This window comes from Notamacropus eugenii, chromosome 1 (genome assembly GCF_028372415.1).
Source record: "Notamacropus eugenii isolate mMacEug1 chromosome 1, mMacEug1.pri_v2, whole genome shotgun sequence".
Classification (NCBI taxonomy): Eukaryota; Metazoa; Chordata; class Mammalia; order Diprotodontia; family Macropodidae; genus Notamacropus; species Notamacropus eugenii.
This window is the reverse complement of record NC_092872.1, coordinates 221,474,034-221,496,529: the sequence shown is the minus strand read 5'-3', so window position 1 is coordinate 221,496,529 and position 22,496 is coordinate 221,474,034. Positions and strand designations below refer to the sequence as shown.

The 22,496-nt window shown below is 36.4% G+C and overlaps 1 protein-coding gene across 12 annotated transcripts in view; it reads left to right on the top strand.

Annotated features, from left to right (window-relative positions):
- The window catches only part of MYO9A (myosin IXA), a 342,794-nt gene that overhangs the window by 248,218 nt on the left and 72,080 nt on the right, over positions 1-22,496 (top strand). For 11 of the 12 annotated variants that reach the window (XM_072627891.1, XM_072627917.1, XM_072627911.1 and 8 more), the window contains 8 exons: positions 2,080-2,223; positions 3,258-3,297; positions 6,606-6,728; positions 9,703-9,783; positions 11,384-11,494; positions 12,811-12,933; positions 15,947-16,096; positions 22,109-22,428. In XM_072627891.1, coding sequence (XP_072483992.1) covers positions 2,080-2,223; positions 3,258-3,297; positions 6,606-6,728; positions 9,703-9,783; positions 11,384-11,494; positions 12,811-12,933; positions 15,947-16,096; positions 22,109-22,428 — 1,092 coding nt within the window. The remainder of the gene's footprint in view (positions 1-2,079; positions 2,224-3,257; positions 3,298-6,605; positions 6,729-9,702; positions 9,784-11,383; positions 11,495-12,810; positions 12,934-15,946; positions 16,097-22,108; positions 22,429-22,496) is intronic. The other variant, XM_072627920.1, reaches the window with a different exon arrangement.

The following is a 22,496-nucleotide window of genomic DNA, read 5'->3' as shown; positions in this document are numbered from 1 at the left end:
AATTGGAGAAGGAATTGGCAAACCATTCCACTATCTTTGCCAAGACAACGCCAGATGGGATCACAAAGAGTCAAGCGTGTATGAAATGACTCAACAGCATCAACAAATGGAGATTTCATATTTAAATAGTTAAAATTCTGCAAAAAATAAAAAAGGGAAATATACGTAAGTTTTTTTCAGGAATCTTTCCTTTTGTCATTTCTCATAGCTCTCATGAATGAAATGGGAATAACTAAAGTGAATAAACAATTCTCAAGAAAAAGAGTTGTCGAGTTCCAAGTATCCAAGGATTTCTGTGCTATGTAAAATGGATGTGCTATTTTTTTCTAACCCTACTTTATGGAAAAATCATAAATCTTTGCACACTCATAAATTTTACATACTGTGCTTAAAGCCCTGAGCACATAGTTGGCACTAAATAAATGCTTGTTCCCTTCCCTACAATTTGTCATTTTGTTCTTTAATCTTTGTAAAATTTGAAGGCCAGAGCTAATCTTTTGGGATTTTTTTAATGGAAAGTTTGGTCCATGGTAGTAACCATCCTGCACAAACCATCCTGCATAACTTTCTTTGCATCTGGAAAAATAAAATAAATCTGGAAAACCAAAGCTTAACCTCAGGTTTATTTAAATAACTCACTGAGGGAAGGGCTAAGAAGTGAACACAATTAATTTCCAGAATTTTGGTAGTAAGTCCATTCACCTTTTAGGTGAATAGTTTTTAAATGTTTGAGCCACTTGAAGAGGAAAAAAATCATCTTTTCATTTTAGATGACCCCCAGGTTATATATTAGCATTAAACATTAAAGCATCTAATAACTAAAGCTTTAAACCTCATGAATACTGATCATCTCTGGTATTTAAATTTCGTTACATGTTTACTACTTAATAATGTAGAAAATTCCCTTTCATTGCTATATTGAGTTAATATAATAAATGGTATCTGTGTGTAGAGCTCGAAACATCCAAAATATTATTCAGCTTTAACAGTTGAAAAAAAGATAAACCTTAGCTCCTGGTACTCAACACAATTCCATTTTCCCTTAGAATTCAATGGCTTTCTTGCTTATCTTGCACTCTGTTCCTTTTATTTTTTAGTAAAAGCCCTGTTCTCCCTAATATGAGTAAAATCATTTAGTGATTGCATTTAAAGCTAGATGGAATGTTCAGAATCAAGTAATTTAACCCTTTTATTTTACATGTGAGGAAATTGAAGCCAACAGGGGTAAAGTGATTTGTCCACAGTCACACAATTATTGGAATAGGTGAAACTAGATACCTAGAACTTGATTCTAGTCTTAGTACTTCCTCTAGTATGCCAGACTGTGAATATGAATGCCCAAAATGATCAGTATTAAAAACTCAACTTTTGCTGACAAACTTTATTCTCCCTCAACTTTTCATGTTTTTCCCCCAGGCGCCATCATTTTTCTACTCTCCCAAGTCCAATAACTCAGTGTTATCTTTGACTTTTCATTCTCCCTCACTTCATATGTTTTAATGAATTGCCAGATATTGCCATCTGTACCTCCACAAATTCTCTTGTATCCATCTCCTCTCCATTTCCATAACCACTACCTTAGGTCAAGCTTTCATCGCCCTTTCCTGGACTGCTGCAATGGCCTCCTAATGGGTCTTCCAGGCTCAAGTCTCTAACTTGATCAGAGATGCAGGGAGTAGATAAGGGACATGAAAAAAAAAATCATTTAAAAGAATAATTTAGTCACAGCTAGTTGAATAAAAACTCTATGAAGGCAAAGATGTATTTTCCTTCATTTTTATTTCACCCACAGCACCCAAGCTCAATACCTTATACAGTGTAGGTACTCGAGAAGTTATCCTCTAACAGTCTATGTGTTGAAGTTTTGTCCTACTGGCACTATTTCCATTTGAATTTTTACTGGGGTTTTTTTTTCAGAGTTTTACTTTACCTAATCAAGAATAGAAGATGTAGAGTAGGAGATATCCTGGATGTAATGAACCTTATAAACATTAAAATGTTATATGTAAATAGTAGCTGTTGTCATTATTTGCTTGTGAGGTTTTTCAAAGTACAAAGTAATCTCTCTTATATTTTCAGTGATACGTTTGGCATTGACTGGAATGGCAGGACTGGCATCAGACAGAGCAGACTGTCAAGTTCTAGCTCCTTACTGGATAAAGATGGAATATTTATTAATTCAACTAACAGCAAGCTTCTGGAGAGAGCCCATGGCATTCTCATGTTAGTACATTTCTGTTCTCTGTTAAACTATGGAAAGGGTAAAAATCAAGTTAATTTGTTTACATCAACATAAAAATAATTTGAAGTCAAAGACCTCAAAAATTATTCATTCAGCGTGTGAACCCAAGAAGCTAGTAGATTACAATTGAATCACTTCATTCTTTTGTTATCTCACAGGGAGAGGTAGAAAGCTAAAGTTAGACAAACCGAGTGGTCTAGGTATTCCTGGAGGATGGATCTTTGCCAGGTGCCCAGCTAAGAAATAGAGTGCTACTTCCTGCATGTCTTAAGGTATATGGACCAGAATCTGACCCCAGCTTCCTCCCAGAGGAGAAGTCCATATGTATGATCTAAATAGATGTCTATCTTCAGAGCTTTAACATAAAGCCAAACTTTAGCATGATCCAGCAGCATGACTAAGTCATTATCAAGCATCACTTTGGTCTCAGAACTCTATGATCTCTAAAATTGTAGTTAAGTCAAATGAATAATTGTCATGCTTTCCTAGGTTTCAGTTGCCTGTTAAAGATTTTGTTTTTAGTCTTCAGCACCAGCCTGATGTGTACACATTCCAAACCCTAAACCTTTGACGACTGACTTTAGATGTGACAGCCCTTCAGGACTGAGGAAGACAGTATCTACTCATTTATTTCTTATAATTAAAAAAAAAACCTATCTAAATGAACCTTATCTAAATCAAGCATAGCATTAAGAGTGTGACCAGGTGGAAAAAAAGAACTGGTTAAAGGCATGAGAAAATTTTTAGTTTTGAAGCACTGGAATATCCCAGGTTCTAATGAGTAATCATTTTTTAATTAGATCATGAAAACTCATGGGATAAAATGAGACCCTCCCTCTTAGTAGTTAGGAATATTTCCCAGGCCTCCATGTGGGATTTTGATTTTTTTTTTAAGCTAAAATAGGAAAACCAAGTTCTGCAAATGTCATGGAGAAAATTTGTCTACCTCTTACGTAGAACCCTTCAAAATCTACTCCCCAAAATAATTTTTCTCATTTCTGTTCTCTGTCTTCAGGAGAAATAAGAACTTTAAGCCTAAACCTGCTCTTCCAAAGGTAAATAACATATGTACTTTACCATTTCTTTTCAAATAGGTATTAGAACATTAATTTTTTTGTCATTGAAAATCAGGAAGAAAAATTATTTGCATTTACAGAAATGGAGATATCTGTTATAAGTACTTAGATTACTTTCTTGGTTCCATTGGCAGCTAGATCTAAATGGTCAGTAAAAGCTGTTCCTTACAGTCCTCAAACCCTCCAGTTCCATTTTTATTCTTTCTATGTCATAGCTGATTCTCTTCCTACAGTATTTGGTTTACCATATTTATGTGGACACTGTACTTTTTAAATTACCTCTCATTTTCCATCTAAACCTCTCTTAAACAGATCTCAAAGGAAAATATTTTCTTTGTAGACCTTATTAAATGTAGTTTTTCCCTGTCCAGGAAATCATCATTCCTAATGCAGGTTTCCAGTTTCTCTGCAACTTATAGTCTTAAGGAGTTGCCTAGAGCACCTGAAAGCTAAGTGACTTGCTGTAGTTTGCATTATGTGTATATGTCAGAGCTGGGTCTTGAATTCAAGTCTTTCCGGCTCCAAGGCTAGCTCTTTTATCCACTACAGGCTGAATCATATATGTATTCATTTTCTTTTGATTTAATTAATTAATTTAATGAACATCATGCCCCTCTTAATTCAGCCTTACTTTGTATTACCTTTTGTCATTGCCTTGTTAGCCTGTTGACTCTTTTGACAGTCATTTTCTCTTCTTCTCCATCTCACATCTTTTCCTTTCCCCTTTCCCCCTCAAAAAAATCGACTTCCTTAAGTGAACATGATGTTATAGATACAGTCTGAGCGGGACAGAGTAGAAAAAGCTATCATTTCTGTACTTGTGGTCACTGCCTCTTCTCTTAATGTCCCAGATATCGTATTAATTTGTTGGCTGCCGTCTCATGTTGACCTTATTTATAAATTTGGTTTTTAAAATCTAAGTGTAAATCATTTTTCCTCATTAAATTTTATCATGCTAGACTCATCCATAATTCTAACCTGTCAAGATCTTTTTAATTCTCCCAGATTTGATAAACATGTCACCATACCTTCATCCAATCAAGATGTTACCTACAACTAAAATGTTACACACCACAGCTAGGTGGTGCAGTGAATAGAGCACCAGTGCACGAGTCAGAAGGACCTGAGTTCAAATCTCACCTTAGACACTTGACACTCACTAGCTGTGTGACACCACCCCCCCCACCCCCACCCCCCCCCCATTGCCTCATTCTGGTTCATCTCCAGTCATCCTGATAAATATCTGGTCACTGGATTCAGATGGCTCTGGAGGAGAAGTGAGGCTGATGACCTGCACAGCCCTCCCTCACTCAAAACAAAGTCAAGTGCAAGTCATGTCATTATATGTCTGATGGCATGGTCTTCTTTGGCAATGAAGGACAAACAGACACGATAGACACCACGCATCAAAGACATATCTGTTAGATATTCCATTAGACATTTCCCTTAAAGTTTCATTAAGCACTCTCATTCTGTTTTTTAAAAATTTGAATTCTTAAACTCTTAGTTTGTAGTTGAATGTGGGTCCAAGCTGTGTTTTTTATTTGAAGTAATGCTTATAGATGTTTTGGAGTCATTCTCTTCTTCTGTGTCTGTGTCTTGGGAGTCCCTGCCACCACATTAGCATTTTATTGTGGCGTTCCTTTTTCATTTGATTCTTCTTCTAACCTTTTTCCCAACTTCAGATTGGATGTTAGGGTCAGGCCCTGCCATACATTTGGAAGGAAGATCAGGGCTGGGGCCCAGAAAGCATGTTTTCTTGGGGTATTGAGGGTTGTAGTATATCTTCAGGGGCAAGCTGAGGATGTCTAAGTTTTCAGGGCTCTCAAAGTGCACTGAATGCATTGGATGCCCTGCCCTGCACCAGCACGGTGCCTAGTAGATAGTGAGTAATAAATTCTTCTTTTTAATTGATTGATAGAAGATGGGGGCAGTGCTAGAGGAGTGAAAATATCATAGGTGAATAGAATGACATCTTATCTTTGAAAATAACTTTTCAGTTTGTAAACAAGATCATTGATATCACTTTCCTTTTACTAAACATAAAAGTAAGCAGAGTTGAAATATCTGTATCATTTCTCTAGCTTAGTAATCCTTTCTTTGTGATTTTCTTCTTTCATGGAATGTTTCCATTCTTTCACCATTTATTTGTGTGCCACTCCCTTGAGGGGAAAGAACACTGGATTTGGAGTCAGAGAATCTGAATTTTAGTCCTAGTTCTCCACTTAATGCCTTTTTAACTTGGGAAAGTCACTGTCCATTCTAAGCCTGTTTTCTCGCCTATAAAATGAAAGGGTATAAATCCATAATCCAGTGATTCCTCTGACTTATTAAAGGAGAAATTAGACTTCGTTGCTTTTTAATTCTTCTTGGTTTAACTAATTCTATTGATAGAATTATAATGATAATTATATTTATTATGATAATGATGTGCCAGTTTCTAAAGGTAAATTTATTTGATGTGTCTGTAATTAGCAAGGTTTCTGTTTGATCTAATTGGGCCTGTTGTTTATTTTCTGGGATCACAATTAGCCTCATTGGTTTAGACAGGTGATTTAAGTACACTTCTTCTGTGGTTGTCTTGTTTCCTTTATGGAATCTTAAAATATTTCTTAATCGTTATTATTTGATTGACTCTTCTTATTTACCACAGTGAACCAAAATTGACAACAAATAACTGTGAGATAGAAATTAACCCTTCATCCCCTTTGATTTCTGAGATTTTGTGAGTTATGCTATCAGAGAATTCTGAATTAGCTAGCAAAATTAGAAGAAACTTTATAAATGGCCACAAAGATTTTACCTTAGGAACCATTTCTTATATTTGCCAAGTTTCCATTGTTTTTAGCAAAAGTGTAGTTTAGTTTTAGATTCACAAGACCTTTAACTTCTTTCAACTAAAATTCTTTATTCCAGTGAAAATCATTGCAGTTTACTAATATTGCATAAAGTCTAAATTTTCAAAGTACTATCTTGTATTCCTTCGTTTTGTGTTATGTTGGTCTTGTCTCCTCAAATCAGTCCTAACTCCTAAAGAATGGAGATCATTTCTTTATATTTCATGCCTCATTGTTGCTTAATAGTCTTGGGAATATAGTGAATTATGCAAGAATTCTTCTTTAATTGAATTAAATTGTAGAAAGCATAATTCATACTCCAAAATAGAGAAAAACTAAGCATAAAGATTCAGAATATTTGTATTAATATTTTGATAATGATCTTTCTCCTTCCTTCCTTCCCCTCCTTCCTTTCCTTTCCTCCCTTCCATCCCTTTCTTCTTTCCTCAGCACTTGCTAGAGGTAAAGTCTTTAAAACACCTGACTAACCTGACCCTGCAGGATCGCATCACTAAGTCTCTCCTTCATCTGCACAAGAAGAAGAAGCCCCCTAGCATAAGTGCCCAGTTTCAGGTAAGATCCATGTTGTTTATTCCAAATCAGAATCTTAGTTTGACCTTGATCTAGAAAATCAGAGAAGTGTCCTTCATATTTCAAGAATGGACCCAGAACTCAAACACAGTATTGTAGAGGACTTTCTTTCCATGCTTTTTTCCTACATTTTTTTCTTTTCAAGGTCCCTCAAAGGTAAGTTGACTCAGTATCTCTTGGCCTTTTTATACTGATAAGAGGTACCAAGTATTTAGAAAATTATCTTTTAAGAGTTGTTTTTGTTCATTAAAAGTTTAAGTATTCCTGGCTCTTGTCTAGTAAGTATCTAGTTATAAGAAATCATTTAAGGACTAAGAATGATTAAAATGAAGTAATATGCCTGTGGCTGGGAGTAGGAAGACCCTGTGAGAAAAGCTTTCCTTACATGAGCTAGTGGTAAGAGGAAACTCTGATTTTCATTTCATGTACAATTTGAAAGAATGTCTTGAAAGGGTGTTTAGTTCTTATACTGCAAAGGTGGCAGGTTTGACCGTAGGATGCAGTTGCAAGGCATTTGAATAGCTTAAAAAAGGGAGTTTGTCCAGCAAGGAGATGCAAAAAGGAAACAGTGGCACTGGGCTTCTCTGGATGAGGTCCCCTTCATCTCTGCATAGAAACAGTACTGTTCTTGGGTCTCTTTCTGTCCTGTACTCTTTCTTGGTTCCTTTTCCTTCACTGGACCCTGTCATGCTCCAGGTTCTGCTGCTCCCCCTGCCACCATGCTGCACTCCTGCCTAGCCTAGACTCTAGTGTTCTCAGACCTCTCTGTCTTTCATCCTAAGCTGTCCTGAGCTTGAAATGGTTTTGACATTGTCCTGCTCTCCAGACTCATGTGGACACATAGATATAAAACCCTGTAAGAACAATCAGACAGTGAAGGAATCTCATTCATATCTGTAGCCAGGATCATTTGTACCTGATAGCATACCTATGTCAACACAGTATTCCTACACATTTTAGCAACCAATTCCATGGGAAAAGAACTTTGAGAAAATAATCCTATGTCATTTAGTTTGGCTTTGTTGGCTTCCATTTAATTGTGGTTTAAATGATAGCCTTGCATCCATGGAAGTTTTAGCTAATGATTAAATCCATTCTTCAGTTCTGTGGATCAGAGCTTATCAGTGAATATAATTAGTCATTAGTTAAATAACTATATTTTCTTACATTTGCTATCATTTTCAGAATCTCTTCTCTTAATATAGCAAAATTTTATTTCCAAAATGTTCATTTTTAAATATATGGATACAGTCATGAAAACAGGAAAGCTAATATTTAATATTAATATATTAATCACCTGTCATTTTCATTCTGCATTTTTCTAAAATCCCTCTGCATGCTTGTTAAATTTTTTTCTCGTTAACAGTATGCCACATCTCCTAGAGACAAGATAAAGTACATATTCCTGAATATCAGTATTGTGATAGCAGTTTTTTTCTTTATTTTAAGAAAGTGAAATGAACCCAGGGAGGGAGAAATTAAATCGAGAGGAATTTTCTCAGTTGACTTATCAGAAACTAATTGCAGAAAGTAGGTCAGATTTTTCAGTGTATTGATTGGTTTTTCTGAAATTTTTTTTTCTTCTTTTTCCTTTCAAAAGAAAACTGTTATAAAAAATAACACTTTGGTGGGGGAAGGGAAGAATAGGGAGAAATCTGAACAATTTAAGAGCAAAAGATATCCATAAGAATCTAATTTAAAAAGTAAGTTAAGTGCAGGCTGTCTTAAAATGTCTTTATTTGTGACATGTGGTACTAATATAAAGATCTCTATAAATACAACTTATGGATGCAGAAGATTATTTTGATATTTCATCATTCTCTCCTGCAGACTTTGGGACATAATTTGAGTCTGTGAAGCACTTCAAATCGTTTTCTTTTTCTAAGAATACACATTTTTAAAATGGAATCAGATTTTTCTTTTACTTAAAGACCAAGATTGCAGGAAGGAGTGACATATTGGTACAAAATACAGACATTTTACTTGAATGCTAATGTTAGGGTTAATGGTATTTTACTTTTGTTAGTCTTGAAAGAAACTAAAAAATAGTGTCTCAACTATTGGCGTAATTACCTTTCATTTCAATAGATATTTATTGAGTATGTACTATACACCAAAACATTTTGCTGGATACTGGGGGTACAGAGAAAGAAACTGGAATATAATAAATGCATGTGAATACAAGGCAATTCTGTACAGGGTATGAATTGTGTGACTTTGTTCTTTGTGCTCCCTGGCCACTCTCATAACACCTAGTGTAGTTGGCACTTGATGAATACTTGGTGAAATGAGAAGAGCAGGAAAAGCTAAAAGGAGTGTATCAGGAGAGGCTTCCTCAGGTGATGGGGGAGCCCAGCTCTGAGTGGACAGCCAGTATTCAAGGACACTAAGGCCAGAGGTGAGCAAAAAAGGCATTCCAGACAAGAGGGGCAGGCCCAAAGTGCTCCAAGTTTCACATAAATCTTACTGTCTTTTCCCCCAGGTTAGTCAACAAAATCTCCTTCCCTGAAAAAAGCTTTACTTCAAAACTTAATTGGTCATTTTTTCCAGTATATGAGTACATATAAAATAAAGGTTATCCTAGATCATTATGAAAAGTTAGTATTTGAATATGATTATAACAAACTCTCATTATTGCCACATTAAGCATCATAATCAAGCTAACCATGAAACTGATTTTGCCTTGAGTTGGCTAAAATGATTAGATTTAATTATTCCTAAGTTATACCAGTACGGAAAGATACCTGTTTAACGTTTATCATGTTTTGAAATCCTAAGATGGATGTGACTAGTTTCCTTTCTAAATACCTTTGAGAAAGCAAACCTATTTCTGTGTTGCTCTCTCTAGTTTTAGTTATTTACTCAGTGTTATCATTTTAATATGTACTTTTGTATGTATCATTTACCATTTGCTCATCTGGACTAGATCATACTTAAAATCTCCTTTGGTTTGCAGGTATCTCTAAACAAGTTGATGGAGACACTTGGTCAAGCAGAACCATATTTTGTCAAGTGCATTCGGTCTAATGCTGAAAAGGTAAAAATATCTTGCAAGTACTGCCACACCGGCTAGCAGAAACCATATCAGATTCCAAGATTTAATATCCTTATTAAAGGGTCTGAGAAGAAAAAAAAGCTTCTATTTCTGTAGGCAGTATATGGTTTTAACGAACAATGCACCTGGCCTACATACAATTCTCTTAACATATAAAATTTGATCCATTTCACTGGTTAAAATTTCAGCCAAAAAAATTTATTTCTTCCACTAGGACAGTGTTAGAGGCTGTAGTAAAGAAAATCTTCATGTAGGGGTTGTGATCCTCTTTTAAAAAATATTTTGATAATTGGATTTCAGTATAATTGGTTTCCTATGTAGTTGTTTGTATTTCATTTTGTGCATTTAAAGACATTCTGAAAAGGGGCTTATAGGCCTCAACAGACTGCCCAAGAGGGCTCAAGGCAAAAAAAGGTTCAGAACCCCTGGTGCCGTAGAAGGAGTACCCAATTTGAAGAGAGGAACTTGGGTTCAAATGTTATTTACTAGTTGTGTAACTGTGATCAAGTCACTTGTTTTCCCTGAGCTCAGTTTCTTCTTTCATATGTGTGTCTACATGTACATATGTTTACATGCACACATATATTAAAACCTCCAGGATCTTGTAATAGTCGTAGTTAACTTTTCTAATATTTTTAGATATACAAAGCAGTTTGCATGCTTAATATGATTTGATCCTCAAACAACCCAGTGAAGTACATAATACAGATATTCTGGTAACATTTTCTAGATGAAGAAGCTGGAAGTGACTTGCCCACGGTCTTACAACTATATACATGTTTAACAACTCCTTTTAATAATGGTCCAGCCATTTTTTTCTTATTGCCTTTTGGTTGCCAGTAGCTTACATGATATGTTTGGAATTGAGTAATTGTATTACTAAAAATAGTGATACAGGACAGTGAGGGGTCAGAGTCGTACAGACCTCTCGTCTTCATATCAAACAACGTAGTTACTAAGACAATAAAGAAGCAACAAAATCTCCAAGTTGAAGAGTTTTTTAGTTGTTATCTTGGAACTTGCCTAGTATGGGTTATAGACACCTACCTCAATGAAATGCAGTCTTGGTGTGCAATTTATGTATTTTCTGAGAATATAAGAATTTTTATAGTCTCTGTTTCCACAGAGATAATGTGGCATAGTGACCAGTGAGTTGATCTCCAAATCAGGAAGAGTTGGGTTCAAGTTCTAATTCTGTCATTTATGTCATTTTGGTCATTTATGTTCTCCCTGCCCAGGGAGAACTTAATTACAAACCTATAATTGTAAATTATAATTATATATTACAAATTTCAGAGAAAATTCCATCTTGTATTTGTTGAGGAAGTTTCCTCATCTACTGGTTCCTAATACCAATTAAGTCATAGGTCCTATGAACACAGATCCAATTCTAACTAATGTTGTAACAGTATCATAGGCAAAATGTATTTATTATTTAACAACTTGAACTTGGTTCTGTACAAGCTATTATGCAATAGTTTTTTAAATTATCTTTTTAAGTACATTTTAAAAATCTAGGTTAGAAAGTTTGTATTTCATATAAGCCTTAACTTTTTTTTTTTTTTCCATTCTGTGTCCTTAGCTTCCTTTAAGATTCAGTGACCCATTGGTACGTAGACAGCTGCGTTACACAGGGATGCTGGAAACAGTTCGAATTCGGCTATCAGGATACAGCTGCAAATATTCTTTCCAGGTTAGGCCAGTCAGAGGCTCCTTTTGAGTTTAAAAAGTATGCTAATGTGTTTGCATACACATACGCACATACACACGCACGCACACACACACTTACACGCATTGCCTATATATCCCTTTTCCTTCACCTTTGTGCATGTTGATTATTCATACACCCTCATATTTCTGATGTATCTCATTGCTTATTATATATGTGAGCTTTGCATGTATTTATTCCTCCCTTCTTCCTTTTACCTCCTGTTATTTGAAAATGGGAAAGAATAGAAAATATTAACTTCTTCATGGTAGGAATGCTCTATTTATGCTCATATAAGTATTTTTACTATACTTATGTTATCAACGTCTTCCAGTTCCCAGTTGTTATAAATTGCTCCTAAAATTTGGAAATACTACTACTAATTTTGTGTATTCTTGGTACCGTAAGTGTTAATAGAACTCAGATTTGCCTATTCAGATGTATTTCATTCTTTGTATTCTTCTGAGTTTTCTACATACAATTTTTCCTTGACTGCCACCTAACTGAAATCCAGAGCTTCTCATTTAGTACAGCTGGCCTCTCATGGTGCCATTAGTGGATGAGATCGTACAGCTTTCTCCAGTCAGCTATATAGAGGCTTCAGTGTAACTGAGAGTCTCTCTTAATCACTCTAGGCCTCAGAGCTTCATTCTTGGTCACACACTAACACCTGCCACATTCACTTATGTTTTTGTGAAAATTGCTTATGGTAAAAGTACTTTTTCAATGTGTGGTAACATATTCTTTAAAATAATTTTTAGAGAAGTAGCATGATATAGTAGAATAGACTAGGACTTGGAAGACCCTGTGATCTAAGGTCAGCTCTTTGTAACTTTTAAGATTCACTTAACCTTTCCACCTTGCTTTCCTTATCTCAAAAAGGAAGAAATGTGCTAGATGATTTCCAAGGTCTCTTCTTGTTCCAAGTTTCTATGATTCTGTAATTATCAAATACTACAGGTACTTCCTCTATCATCTTCCTAACCCTTAAGTGATTTTATCCCCAGGTACATACCCTTAGATTGGCTTTTTATGCTGTTTAAATTTAAAGGATAAATTGTAACTATAAAGAACTTTATTGATTACACTAAGCCTTTTATTAACAATTTTCTTTCCCTCCACTTCAGAAATTTGCCACTAAAATAATTCACGTAGAGTATTTTTTATGATAATCATTGTAGAGTGCAGAGCACAGTGATTAGCACATAGTAAACACTATAGAAATGTTAGTTGTTGTGCTGATTATTAGTTATTAATACTTTTATCATAGTTTTACCATTGTTTCTTTTTCATTTTTAAAGGATTTTGTGGACCATTTCCATGTTCTTCTCCAACGTGACACTGTTCCTTCAAAATATAACATCCAAGATTTCTTCAGGAAAATAAAGCTTAATCCCAATAATTATAAAGTCGGAAAAACCATGGTAAATGCAGTATGTTTATAGTTGATGTCTACATAAAAATTGAGTTTATTTACATGTCCGAAAAAGTTTATCTAAGTCACGTGGCATAATGAGTTCTAAAGGTCAGAGGAGATAGGTTCAAATTCTGCTTTTGGTACTTAGTCCCTTTGTGACCTTAGGCAAATGACCTCATCTTCCTGGACCTGTTTCCTCATTTATAAAATGAGGTGGTTGGAATAAATGTCCTCTGAGGTTCCTTAAAGCTCTCAATCTGTGATCAAATGCAGTATACCAAAAGAAAATTGATAGGGCAAATGCTGTTAGTGAATAATTGTAATAATAAAAAGCCCTTAGCTCCACATCTTTATTTCCAGCAGTCTGTGGTTCATAATGCACCAGGTGTTCTGCTGTTATTACCTCAAACTTATCACGTCCAAAATGGCATCTCCATTCCTTTCCATTCACTGTTCCCAAACTTCATGTTCCTGTCTGTGATGCCACCATTCTTTCATTATCCCTAAATAAAAGCTTGAAATTATACCTTGTTCTTCTGTTTCCTTCCATTTCACATCAAATTCCTTGCTATATTGTCATTTATTTCTTGAAAATTCTCATATTTTCTTCTTTTTCACTTCTGTTGTCACCAGCGTAATCTGGAGTCACTTTATCTCATATCCAGACTACAATGTTAGCTTTTTCAATGGCTTGCTTGTCTCTAATAGCCTTTCCTCTCCAATTATTCTTCGAACTTCCCTATTCAAGGACCCATAGTGGCTCCCTATTATATGTTCACTTCATTTACAAGTATATTCATAAGACCTGGTTTTCAAAGGCTTCCACAGTCTGGTGTAATCCTTTCCATCCAGCCCAATTCTCTACTGCTTGTCAAGAGGTAGTGTCTAATTCAGTCAGGCATGGTCAGATAGACTAAAGGTAATTTTTTTTTTTTTTAAGGATAGGGGACATGTACAGGAGGCCTTAGGAAAGATCTAATAGATAATGAGAGATTAAAGATAAGAGAGAGTCAAGGTGATAGTTGAAGCACTTGTGAGAAAAAAAAAGATGGAAAGAAGGAAGGAAACAAGCATTATTAAATGTCTGCTATTACAGGCACTTCATTAAATACTATAGATATTATCTCATTGCATTATGTCAACAACCCTTACAGAGTAGGTGCTATTATCATCCCCATTTTACAGTTGAGAAAACTGTAAGAGGTAAAGTGATTTTCCCAGGATCCCACAGTTAATAAGTATCTAAGGCTAGATTTGTATTTAGGCCTTCCTGATTCCAGGTGCAGGTTTCTCTATCTGCTACATGGTCTAGATGTCTAAGTAGGATCAAGAGTACATATTGACGGATTGGCTTTGGTGAGGAGGAGGAGGACAGCCTTTGGAAAGGAAGAGTGCTATGGGAGGAGGGAGAAAAGAATGTTAGGAAGAACCCTCAGAAAGTGGGATACTGAATTGCTTAGGGAGGAACATTGAATGATTTCCTTGCTGTAATGAAGTCCCATTCCCTGCCCTCCAGGAGCTTATAGCCTTAAATAGGGTCCTTAGTCCATAAAGAGGTGCATATAGAGCAAAGTAAGTAACTTAAGAGGAGAAGGCCCTTCTTGCTGAGAGTCCTGAGAAAGGCCTCCTCCATCAGGTAGGAATTGAAGAGGAGAGCTTTCCAGACATAGATGAGATTCGGTACTGACACAGGCACAAGAAATGAACCATCATGTGCAAGCAGCAACATACAGTCTAGTACTGCAGGCCTACAGAGGGTATACAAGTAAGGTATGCAAAGACTGGGGAGGTAGGAGGGGCTGAGGCTATAAAGAACTTTGAAGCCAAGAAGAAGAGTTTCCATTTTATCTTAGAGACACAAGAAAGCCACTAAAATCTAGTGAGGTGAGGAATGACACAGACATTTGGTTTAGGAAAATCACTTTTCAGTAACTGTGTAGAGGATGGCTTGGTTAGGGGAATGGCTTGAGGCAAGGACACCAGTTAGGAGGCTTTCACAGTAACCCACATGAGAGTTTATAAGAACCCAAACTAAGGTGATGACTGTATGAGTAGAAAGAGAAAAGTGTGTCCAAGAAATATTTTAAAGGTAGAAATTATAGCATTTGGCAACAGATTGGATGTGTGGAATCTGTGAGGAGTCATGGATGACATTGCCCAAAATATACTTAGAAAATGTAAATTAAATAAATAGGAGAACCCAGAGAAAGCAATGCCATGAAACCCTAGAGAGAATAAAGTGGTAAACAGTGTGTAACGTTTCAGGATGAGGATTGAGAAGTGCTGTGTCTAGTGCAGGGTGAAAAATTTCAGGAAGAGTTTTGACAGGTTGAAGTAGATCCAGGGGAAGGCAGTTTGGGATACTGAGGAGAAATCCAAACTATATGATATGAGTATAGGTTCAAGGTGCTAGTGATGGAGTAGACTTACTAGAGATTTCATAGAGAGGCTTTAAGCTTTATCTCCAGGTCAGAATCAGTGTTCTCTGAGATATATTTGAAGGTGTAGGTTCTGCATTTCCAAGCACACAAGACACAGTACAGCATTAATAAGCAATGAATGATTACTGAGATGTAGTCCCTATGTTATATGAGGTTACAGAGTAGTAAGAGGCATGAAGAGTAACTTGTGATTCTTAGGATCACAGATCTTGAGTTAGAACGGATCTCAGAAGCTGCAGCCCCTTAATTTTACAGATAAGGAAACTGAGGCCCAGGAAGGTTAAGGGATTGGCCTGAGGTCATGCAGGTAGTAAAGAGCAGAGGCAGAATTTGAGTCCATATTCTCCATCTCCAGAACTATTGTTCTTTCTGTTGCATGAGGCCATGAAGATGGCTGAGCCCTGGAGGACATAGTATTATCTGTTAATGGTGAAGCTTCATGCACTGATAAGCATTATAATAAATGACTCCAAACAATTGGCTACTTACTGTACCCATCAGTCTGACTACATCAACTTCCTGATTACATCTCTCTGTAGATGAAGTTTTACAAAATCACTTTTTTCTTCCTTCTTTTAGGTGTTCCTCAAAGAACAAGAGCGCCAGCACTTACAGGACTTGCTGCATCAAGAAGTGCTCCAGCGGATTGTACTATTGCAGCGATGGTTTCGGGCAGTGCTTTCTAGACAGCATTTCCTGCATCTGAGGCAGGCAGTCATCATCCTGCAGGTGAGAAAGACGTATCTTCCCAGTGCATTTGACTAGTTTCATAATTTTTCAAGCTCTTATTTAGTATTTTATTTTTTTCTGTTACATAAAAAAGAAATTCTTTGTTTATTTTTAAAACTTTGAGTTCCACATTCTCTCCCTCCCTCCCCACTTCCACCGCCATTGAGAAGGCAAGCAATTCGTTATAAGTTATATATGTGTAGTCATTCGTGCAAAATATATCCATAATAATCATGTTGTGAAAGAAAGCATAGACAAGAAAAAAAAACTCAAGAAAAATAGACTACAAAAAAAGTGTACTTCAATCTCTGACAACATCAGTTCTTTCTCTGGGGATAGATAGTACTTTTTTTATCATAAGTCCTTCAGAGTTGTCTTGGATCGTTGTATTCCTGAGAATAGCTAAGTCATTCATGGCTGATCATCTTACAATATTGCTACATAGTAGTACATTTCACTTTGCATCAGGCCATGCAAGTCTTGCCAGGTTTTTCCAAAAGCATACTTTATCTTGCTCATCATTTCTTATACTGCATTAGTATTCCACCATAATCACTTATCACAATTTGTTCCATCATTCCCTATTTCTAATCCTTTACCCTCAGTAAGAACTGCTATAAATATTTTTATCCATATAGGTCCTTTTCCTTTTTGTTTTTATCTCTTTTGGGATACAGACCTAGTAGTGGTATTGCTAGGTCAAAGGGAATGCATGAATTTATAGACTTTGAACATGGTTCCATATTGCTCTACAGAATAGTTGACCCAGTTCACAACTCCACCAACGGTGCATTAAAGTCTCATGAAAATGTATGAAAAATCATATATTCCCTCCAACATTTGTCATTTATCTTTTCTGTACTGTTAGCCAGTCTAGTACCTCATAATTGTTTTAATTTGCATTTCTCCACTCAGTGGTGAGTTAGAATATTTTTTCTTATGGCTATACATAGCTTTGATTACTTCATCTGAAAGCTGATCACATCTTTTGATCACTTATAAACTGGGGAATGGCTTTTTATTTTTATAAATTTGACTAAAGTTCTCTACTTTTGAGAAATCAAGCCTTTATTAGAGAAACTTGTTTCAGAATTTTTTTCAGTTACTATTGCTAACTGTACTTCCCTCCATCCTATTTCCCCCACCCCATTTATTCTATTCACTCTGTCTCCTTTCACCTTGTCCCTCCTCAAAAGTGTTTTGCTTCTGACTACCCTGTCCCGCAATGCACCCTCCCTTCTATTACCTCCTGCCTTCCCCTCTTGCTTTCCTGTAGGGTAATAGAGATTTCTATACCCAATTGAGTGTATATGTTAGTCCTTCTTTGAGCCAGTTCTGATGAGAGTAAGGTTCACTCACTCTCCCTCACCTCCTTCCTTCACCTCCACTGCAAAAGCTTTATCTTGCCTCTTTTATGTGAGATAATTGACCCATTCTACTTCTCCCTTTCTCTTTCTCCCAGTACATTCCTCTCTCACCCCTTAATTTTATATTTTAGATATCATCCCTTCATATTCAACTCACATCTGTGCCCTCTGTCTGTATATGCTCCTTCCAACTGCCCTAATAATAAGAAAGGTCTTATGAGTTAAAATACCCTATTCCCATGTATGAATGTAAAACAGTTTTAACTTATTAAGTCCCTTATGATTTTCCTTTTTATGGTTCTCTTGAGTCTTGTATTTTAAAGTCAGATTTTCTATTCAGCTCTGGTCTTTTTGTCAGGAATGTTTGAAAGTCTTCTATCTCATTGAATGTTCATTTTTTTCCCCAGTAGGATTGTACTCAGTTTTGCTGAATAAGTGATTATTGGTTGTAATTCTGGCTCCTTTACCCTTCAGAATATTGCATTCTAAGCCCTCCAATCCCTTAATGTAGAAGTAGCTGAATCTTGTGTTTTCCTGACTATGGCTCCATGAAACTTGAATTGTTTCTTTTTGACTGCTTGCAGTGTTTTTTCCTTGACCTAGGAGCTCTGGAATTTGGGTATAATATTTCTGGGAGTTTTCATTTTGGGATCTCTTTCAAGAGGTGATTGGTAAATTATTTCCATTTCTATATTACCCTCTGGTTCCAGAATATCAGGGCAATTTTCCTTGAATAATTTCTTGAAAGATAATGTCTGGGCTCTCTTTTTGACAGTGGCTTTCAGGTAGTCCAATAATTTTTAAACTCTCTCTCCTAGATCTGTTTTCCAGGTCAGTTGTTTTTCTAGTGAGATATTTCACATTGTCTTCTATTTTTTCTTTCATTTGATTTTGTTTCATTGTTTCTTGATTTCTCATAAAGTCATTAGCTTCCATTTCTTTCATTCTAATTTTTAAAGAATTATTTACTTCAGTGAGCTTTTGGACCTCGTTTTCCATTTGGCCAATTCTGTTTTTTAAGGCATTCTTCTCCTCATTGATTCTTTTGGACCTCTTTTAACATTTGGCCTAGTCTGTTTTTTAAGGTGTTATTTTCTTCAATGTTTTTTTGTGTCTTCTTTACCAAGTCGTTGACTTCTCATGATTTTCTTGTATCAGTTATTTCTCTTCCTAATTTTTCCTCTACCTCTCGTACTTGATTTTCAAAATCCTTTTTGAGCTCTTCCATGACCTAAGACCAATTCTTATTTTTCTTGGAGGCTTTGGATGTGGGAGCTTTGACTTTGTTGTTGTCTTTTGAGTGTGTGTTTTGATCTTCCTTTTCACCATTAATAACTTTCAGTAGTCAGAGTTTTTTTCGATTGTTTCTCCAACCTATTAGTTGACTTTTAAATCTTTCTTAAAGTAGGGCACTGCTTCCAGGGTGAAGGGGTACACTGTCCCAAACTTCAGGGGTTTTGTGCAGCTGTTTGAAGAGCAACTTCTAGACACCTGTAAGCTTTTAGTTCTTCCAAGGTAGCATAATCCATGGAGATGTATTTACTACTCTCCTAGCTTGTGCTGTTGTCTGTGAGTGATCACAAACACTCTTTTCTGCCCTGGAACTCAGGAGGGTGTCCCCTCTGCTGCAGCCACAAGCTCTGCTGTACTAGTGCTCCTTTACACCCTGGGACTGCCACCCAAGACTGTGACTCTGATCTGAGTATGGGCAAAGCAACATGGTCTTTTCTCAGTGCTAGCAAAAAGACCTCTGTAATCTCCTTCAGATCGGTTGTCTGACCCCCTTACTATGTATGGGCTGAGTGATCCAGAAACAACAGCTGCTGTTGCAGCTGCCATTGCTGATTCAATCACTCCCAAGGCCTGCTCCTGATTTGCTGGGGCCTGGTCTGTGTTGGCATGGCCTGCACTCCATGTGCGACTGAGCCTTCCTACTAACCTTCTAAGTTGTCTTTGGTGTCTTTGGGCTTTGGAATCTACCAAAGCTGCATGTGATTCAGTCTCCCCAAGGTCTGTTCTAGGTTTATGGGGACCTGGGCTATGCTGCCATGGCCTGTGTTGGACTGCGCTCCTCTCTCACTCTGGTGCAACAGACCTTTTCTGCTGACCTTCCAGGTTGTCTTGAGCTGGTAAATTGTTTCACTCCATCTTTTTGTGGGTTCTGTTGTTCTAGAATTTTTGTAGTCATTTTTTAAAAGTATTTGGAGGGGTTTGGTGGAGAGCTTATGAAAGTCCCTGCCTTTTACTCCTTTTACTTTATCAACTTGACTCCACCTCTGGTAGTTTTAATATTTAATGTTTTAATCTTTGCTACTAAGAACAGAAAGCTTTGACACTGAGATCATTTTTACCAGCAATGTGCCTTACATAATTATCATTAGCAACAAAGGGACATGAGACATAGTATTTGATGACTCATATTTTTATATGATTTTTCTAAATGATATACACAATATATACACACACACACACACACATCGTATATATTTATATGATAAATATCTAAATGATATTTAGAAAGCATAGAATTCTTACTATATACTGTTTTAGATATTGTTGGAATGCAGTCTACAGGTTTATGCCTCTTACTACTCTGTAACCTCATATAACATAGGGACTACATCTCAGTCAGCATAATCAAATGACTTATTCCCCAAAATGCACTATTTCTTATCTTTTACACCCTAGGATTGTCTTTCTGGAAAACTCACAGAAATGGCGGTCTGTCAATGGATTAATACTCTAGTATTTGTCTGTTCATCAGTGCTAGGTATTCTGTTCAGCTAAATGGATACTGGAGCATTCTTATTGGAAGTCTTATCATCACTCATATGGATGTTAATGTAGGGATTTTTGAAAGTTATTTTAGATTCTATTTTACGGGCCTAGTGACAAATGATATATCTTTTGTCTGAGGAGTAGCCCAACAAAGCTCAGAGACACTCATCATTAGGTAGATTTCAAAGTGACAAATTTTTGGCCTCTCTTAAAGACTATTCATTAACAATATGTGTCAGTAAAAGGGGGACATCACCCCCTCCTAGCCTCCCAGTTGAAATTATAGGTCTTCAAGGTACCAAATTCTTTTTAATCCAATGGGATTTCCTATTAAAGAAATAATTTTAAATAGTAATTTTTAATATTGAGGCATAATTTTTCTGCCATACAATGGAAAACACACTGAATTTAGAATAAGTATTGGATTCCAACCCTCACTCTCCTGCTCAGTAACTAAAGTTGTCTTAGGTAAGTTACTTCTCTGGGTATTATTTCATCCTTTATAAAACAAGATAGATGGACTAGACCCCTAGGGTTCCTTCTAAGTTTGTTTAAATCAAAGATCCTTTGAATAATAATAAAAGTAGTAATAGGTAGCATTTATAGAACCTTTTAAGGTTTGCAAAGTTTTTCTATAGTTTTCTCTTTCAGTTCTCATGACAGCCCTTAGAAGTAGGTTCTATCATTATCCTATTTTACAGATGGGAAAACTGAGGTGGATTGGAAGGTAGATGACTTGCCCAGGGTCCCACATCTAATAAGTATCTTTGGCAAGATTTGAACTTAGATTGTCTTGACTCTAGATCCAAGGGCTTCATCTACCATACCACTTAATTTCCTTTGAATATGTCCCCTTGCTTTGCTACCCCCTTTCTCTACCTGACAAGGAACAAACTGATGTTCACAGCACCTTTCAGTTCCTTTCCCAGGAGGTAAATGGAATAAGGGATATATTTTAACTCCTATAGTACTTACTTTAAAATATACTCATTTCTTCTTCATGAAGTTCATTTGAATTTCTGTTTAAAGCACTGTGTCAGGAGCTAGAAATGCAGAGGCAAAAAAATGAAACTTTATTCTCAAGAAGTTCACATTCTTTGGGGTGATACCACATATCCACAGATAAAAAAATACAAGAGAGGAACCCCAATCTGGATAGAAAGAAAAGAAAATGCAGCTGTGTTTCAAAGGACTGTATTACAGGTACTTCATCATTTAGTATGACACGAATTTGAACTAGCCAGAAGTTTCTTGGATGAAGGGGTCAACTCCCAATTTGAAGCAAACTGAAGGGAGCATTCTATTAACAGTCTTTTCAATGGCAATAAATAAAATGTGGAGAAATGAGTTGTACTAGGTGACTCATGTCAGTCAAAAGACCATGTGGCATCGAATATCAGTGCTCAGGTCAGGTCTAATGGAGATACCATAGCAAAATGTGAAAAGAGGATCACATTTTTGTATAGGGAAGATGGACTTTGGTAAATGCCTGTATTAAAACCGGTGTGATACCTCACATAATGTGATAAGCTACATTTTTCTCACCTCTTAATGTTGTATTTCTGAGTGTCTCCACAAAGGAGAAGGAATGAATGAGCTCATCCAAAGCCAGTGTTAGTAAAATCCTGATTTTCAAAGCTTTTAATCTTTGGAATTTTCTTGGTCAAGAATTAAAATACTGCAAGGTAAAACAAGGGGGTAAAGTGCAACATATCCGAAAAACAAATTTATTTTATCTGCTTTTGCTAAAATAACTTCTTAATGCTTTGTTATTTCATTATGACATAGGACTTCATTTTCATTTCTTTGTTCTAAAAAAATGTGGTATGAGATAATCCTACAGCATATACTGTTGGGTCTTTTGTAGCGATCCTGGCGAAATTACTTGAGTAGGAAGCATGATGAAGGCAGAGATGTCCAGGCTGATGCTCTCATTGTGAATAATGCTGCAACTGTTCTTCAGGCTTCTTGGAGGGCTTACTGGGGGAGGCGGCACTACCTGCAGATGCGAGCAGCAGCCTCCATCATTCAAGAATCTTGGCGGGAGTACTGTAGACGAAGGCATGCTGCTGCCACCTGCATACAGGCAGGATGGAGAGGCTACTGGAAAAGCAAACTGTACAAGGAAAAAAGAAATAAAATTATCCTGTTACAGGCAGCATGCCGAGGATTCAGAGCCAGGCAAAGGTAATATTTACAACTGGTTAAGGTAAACCAGTAAAGAAAAAATATGGGTGATCTGTTGTTTCTAGAAG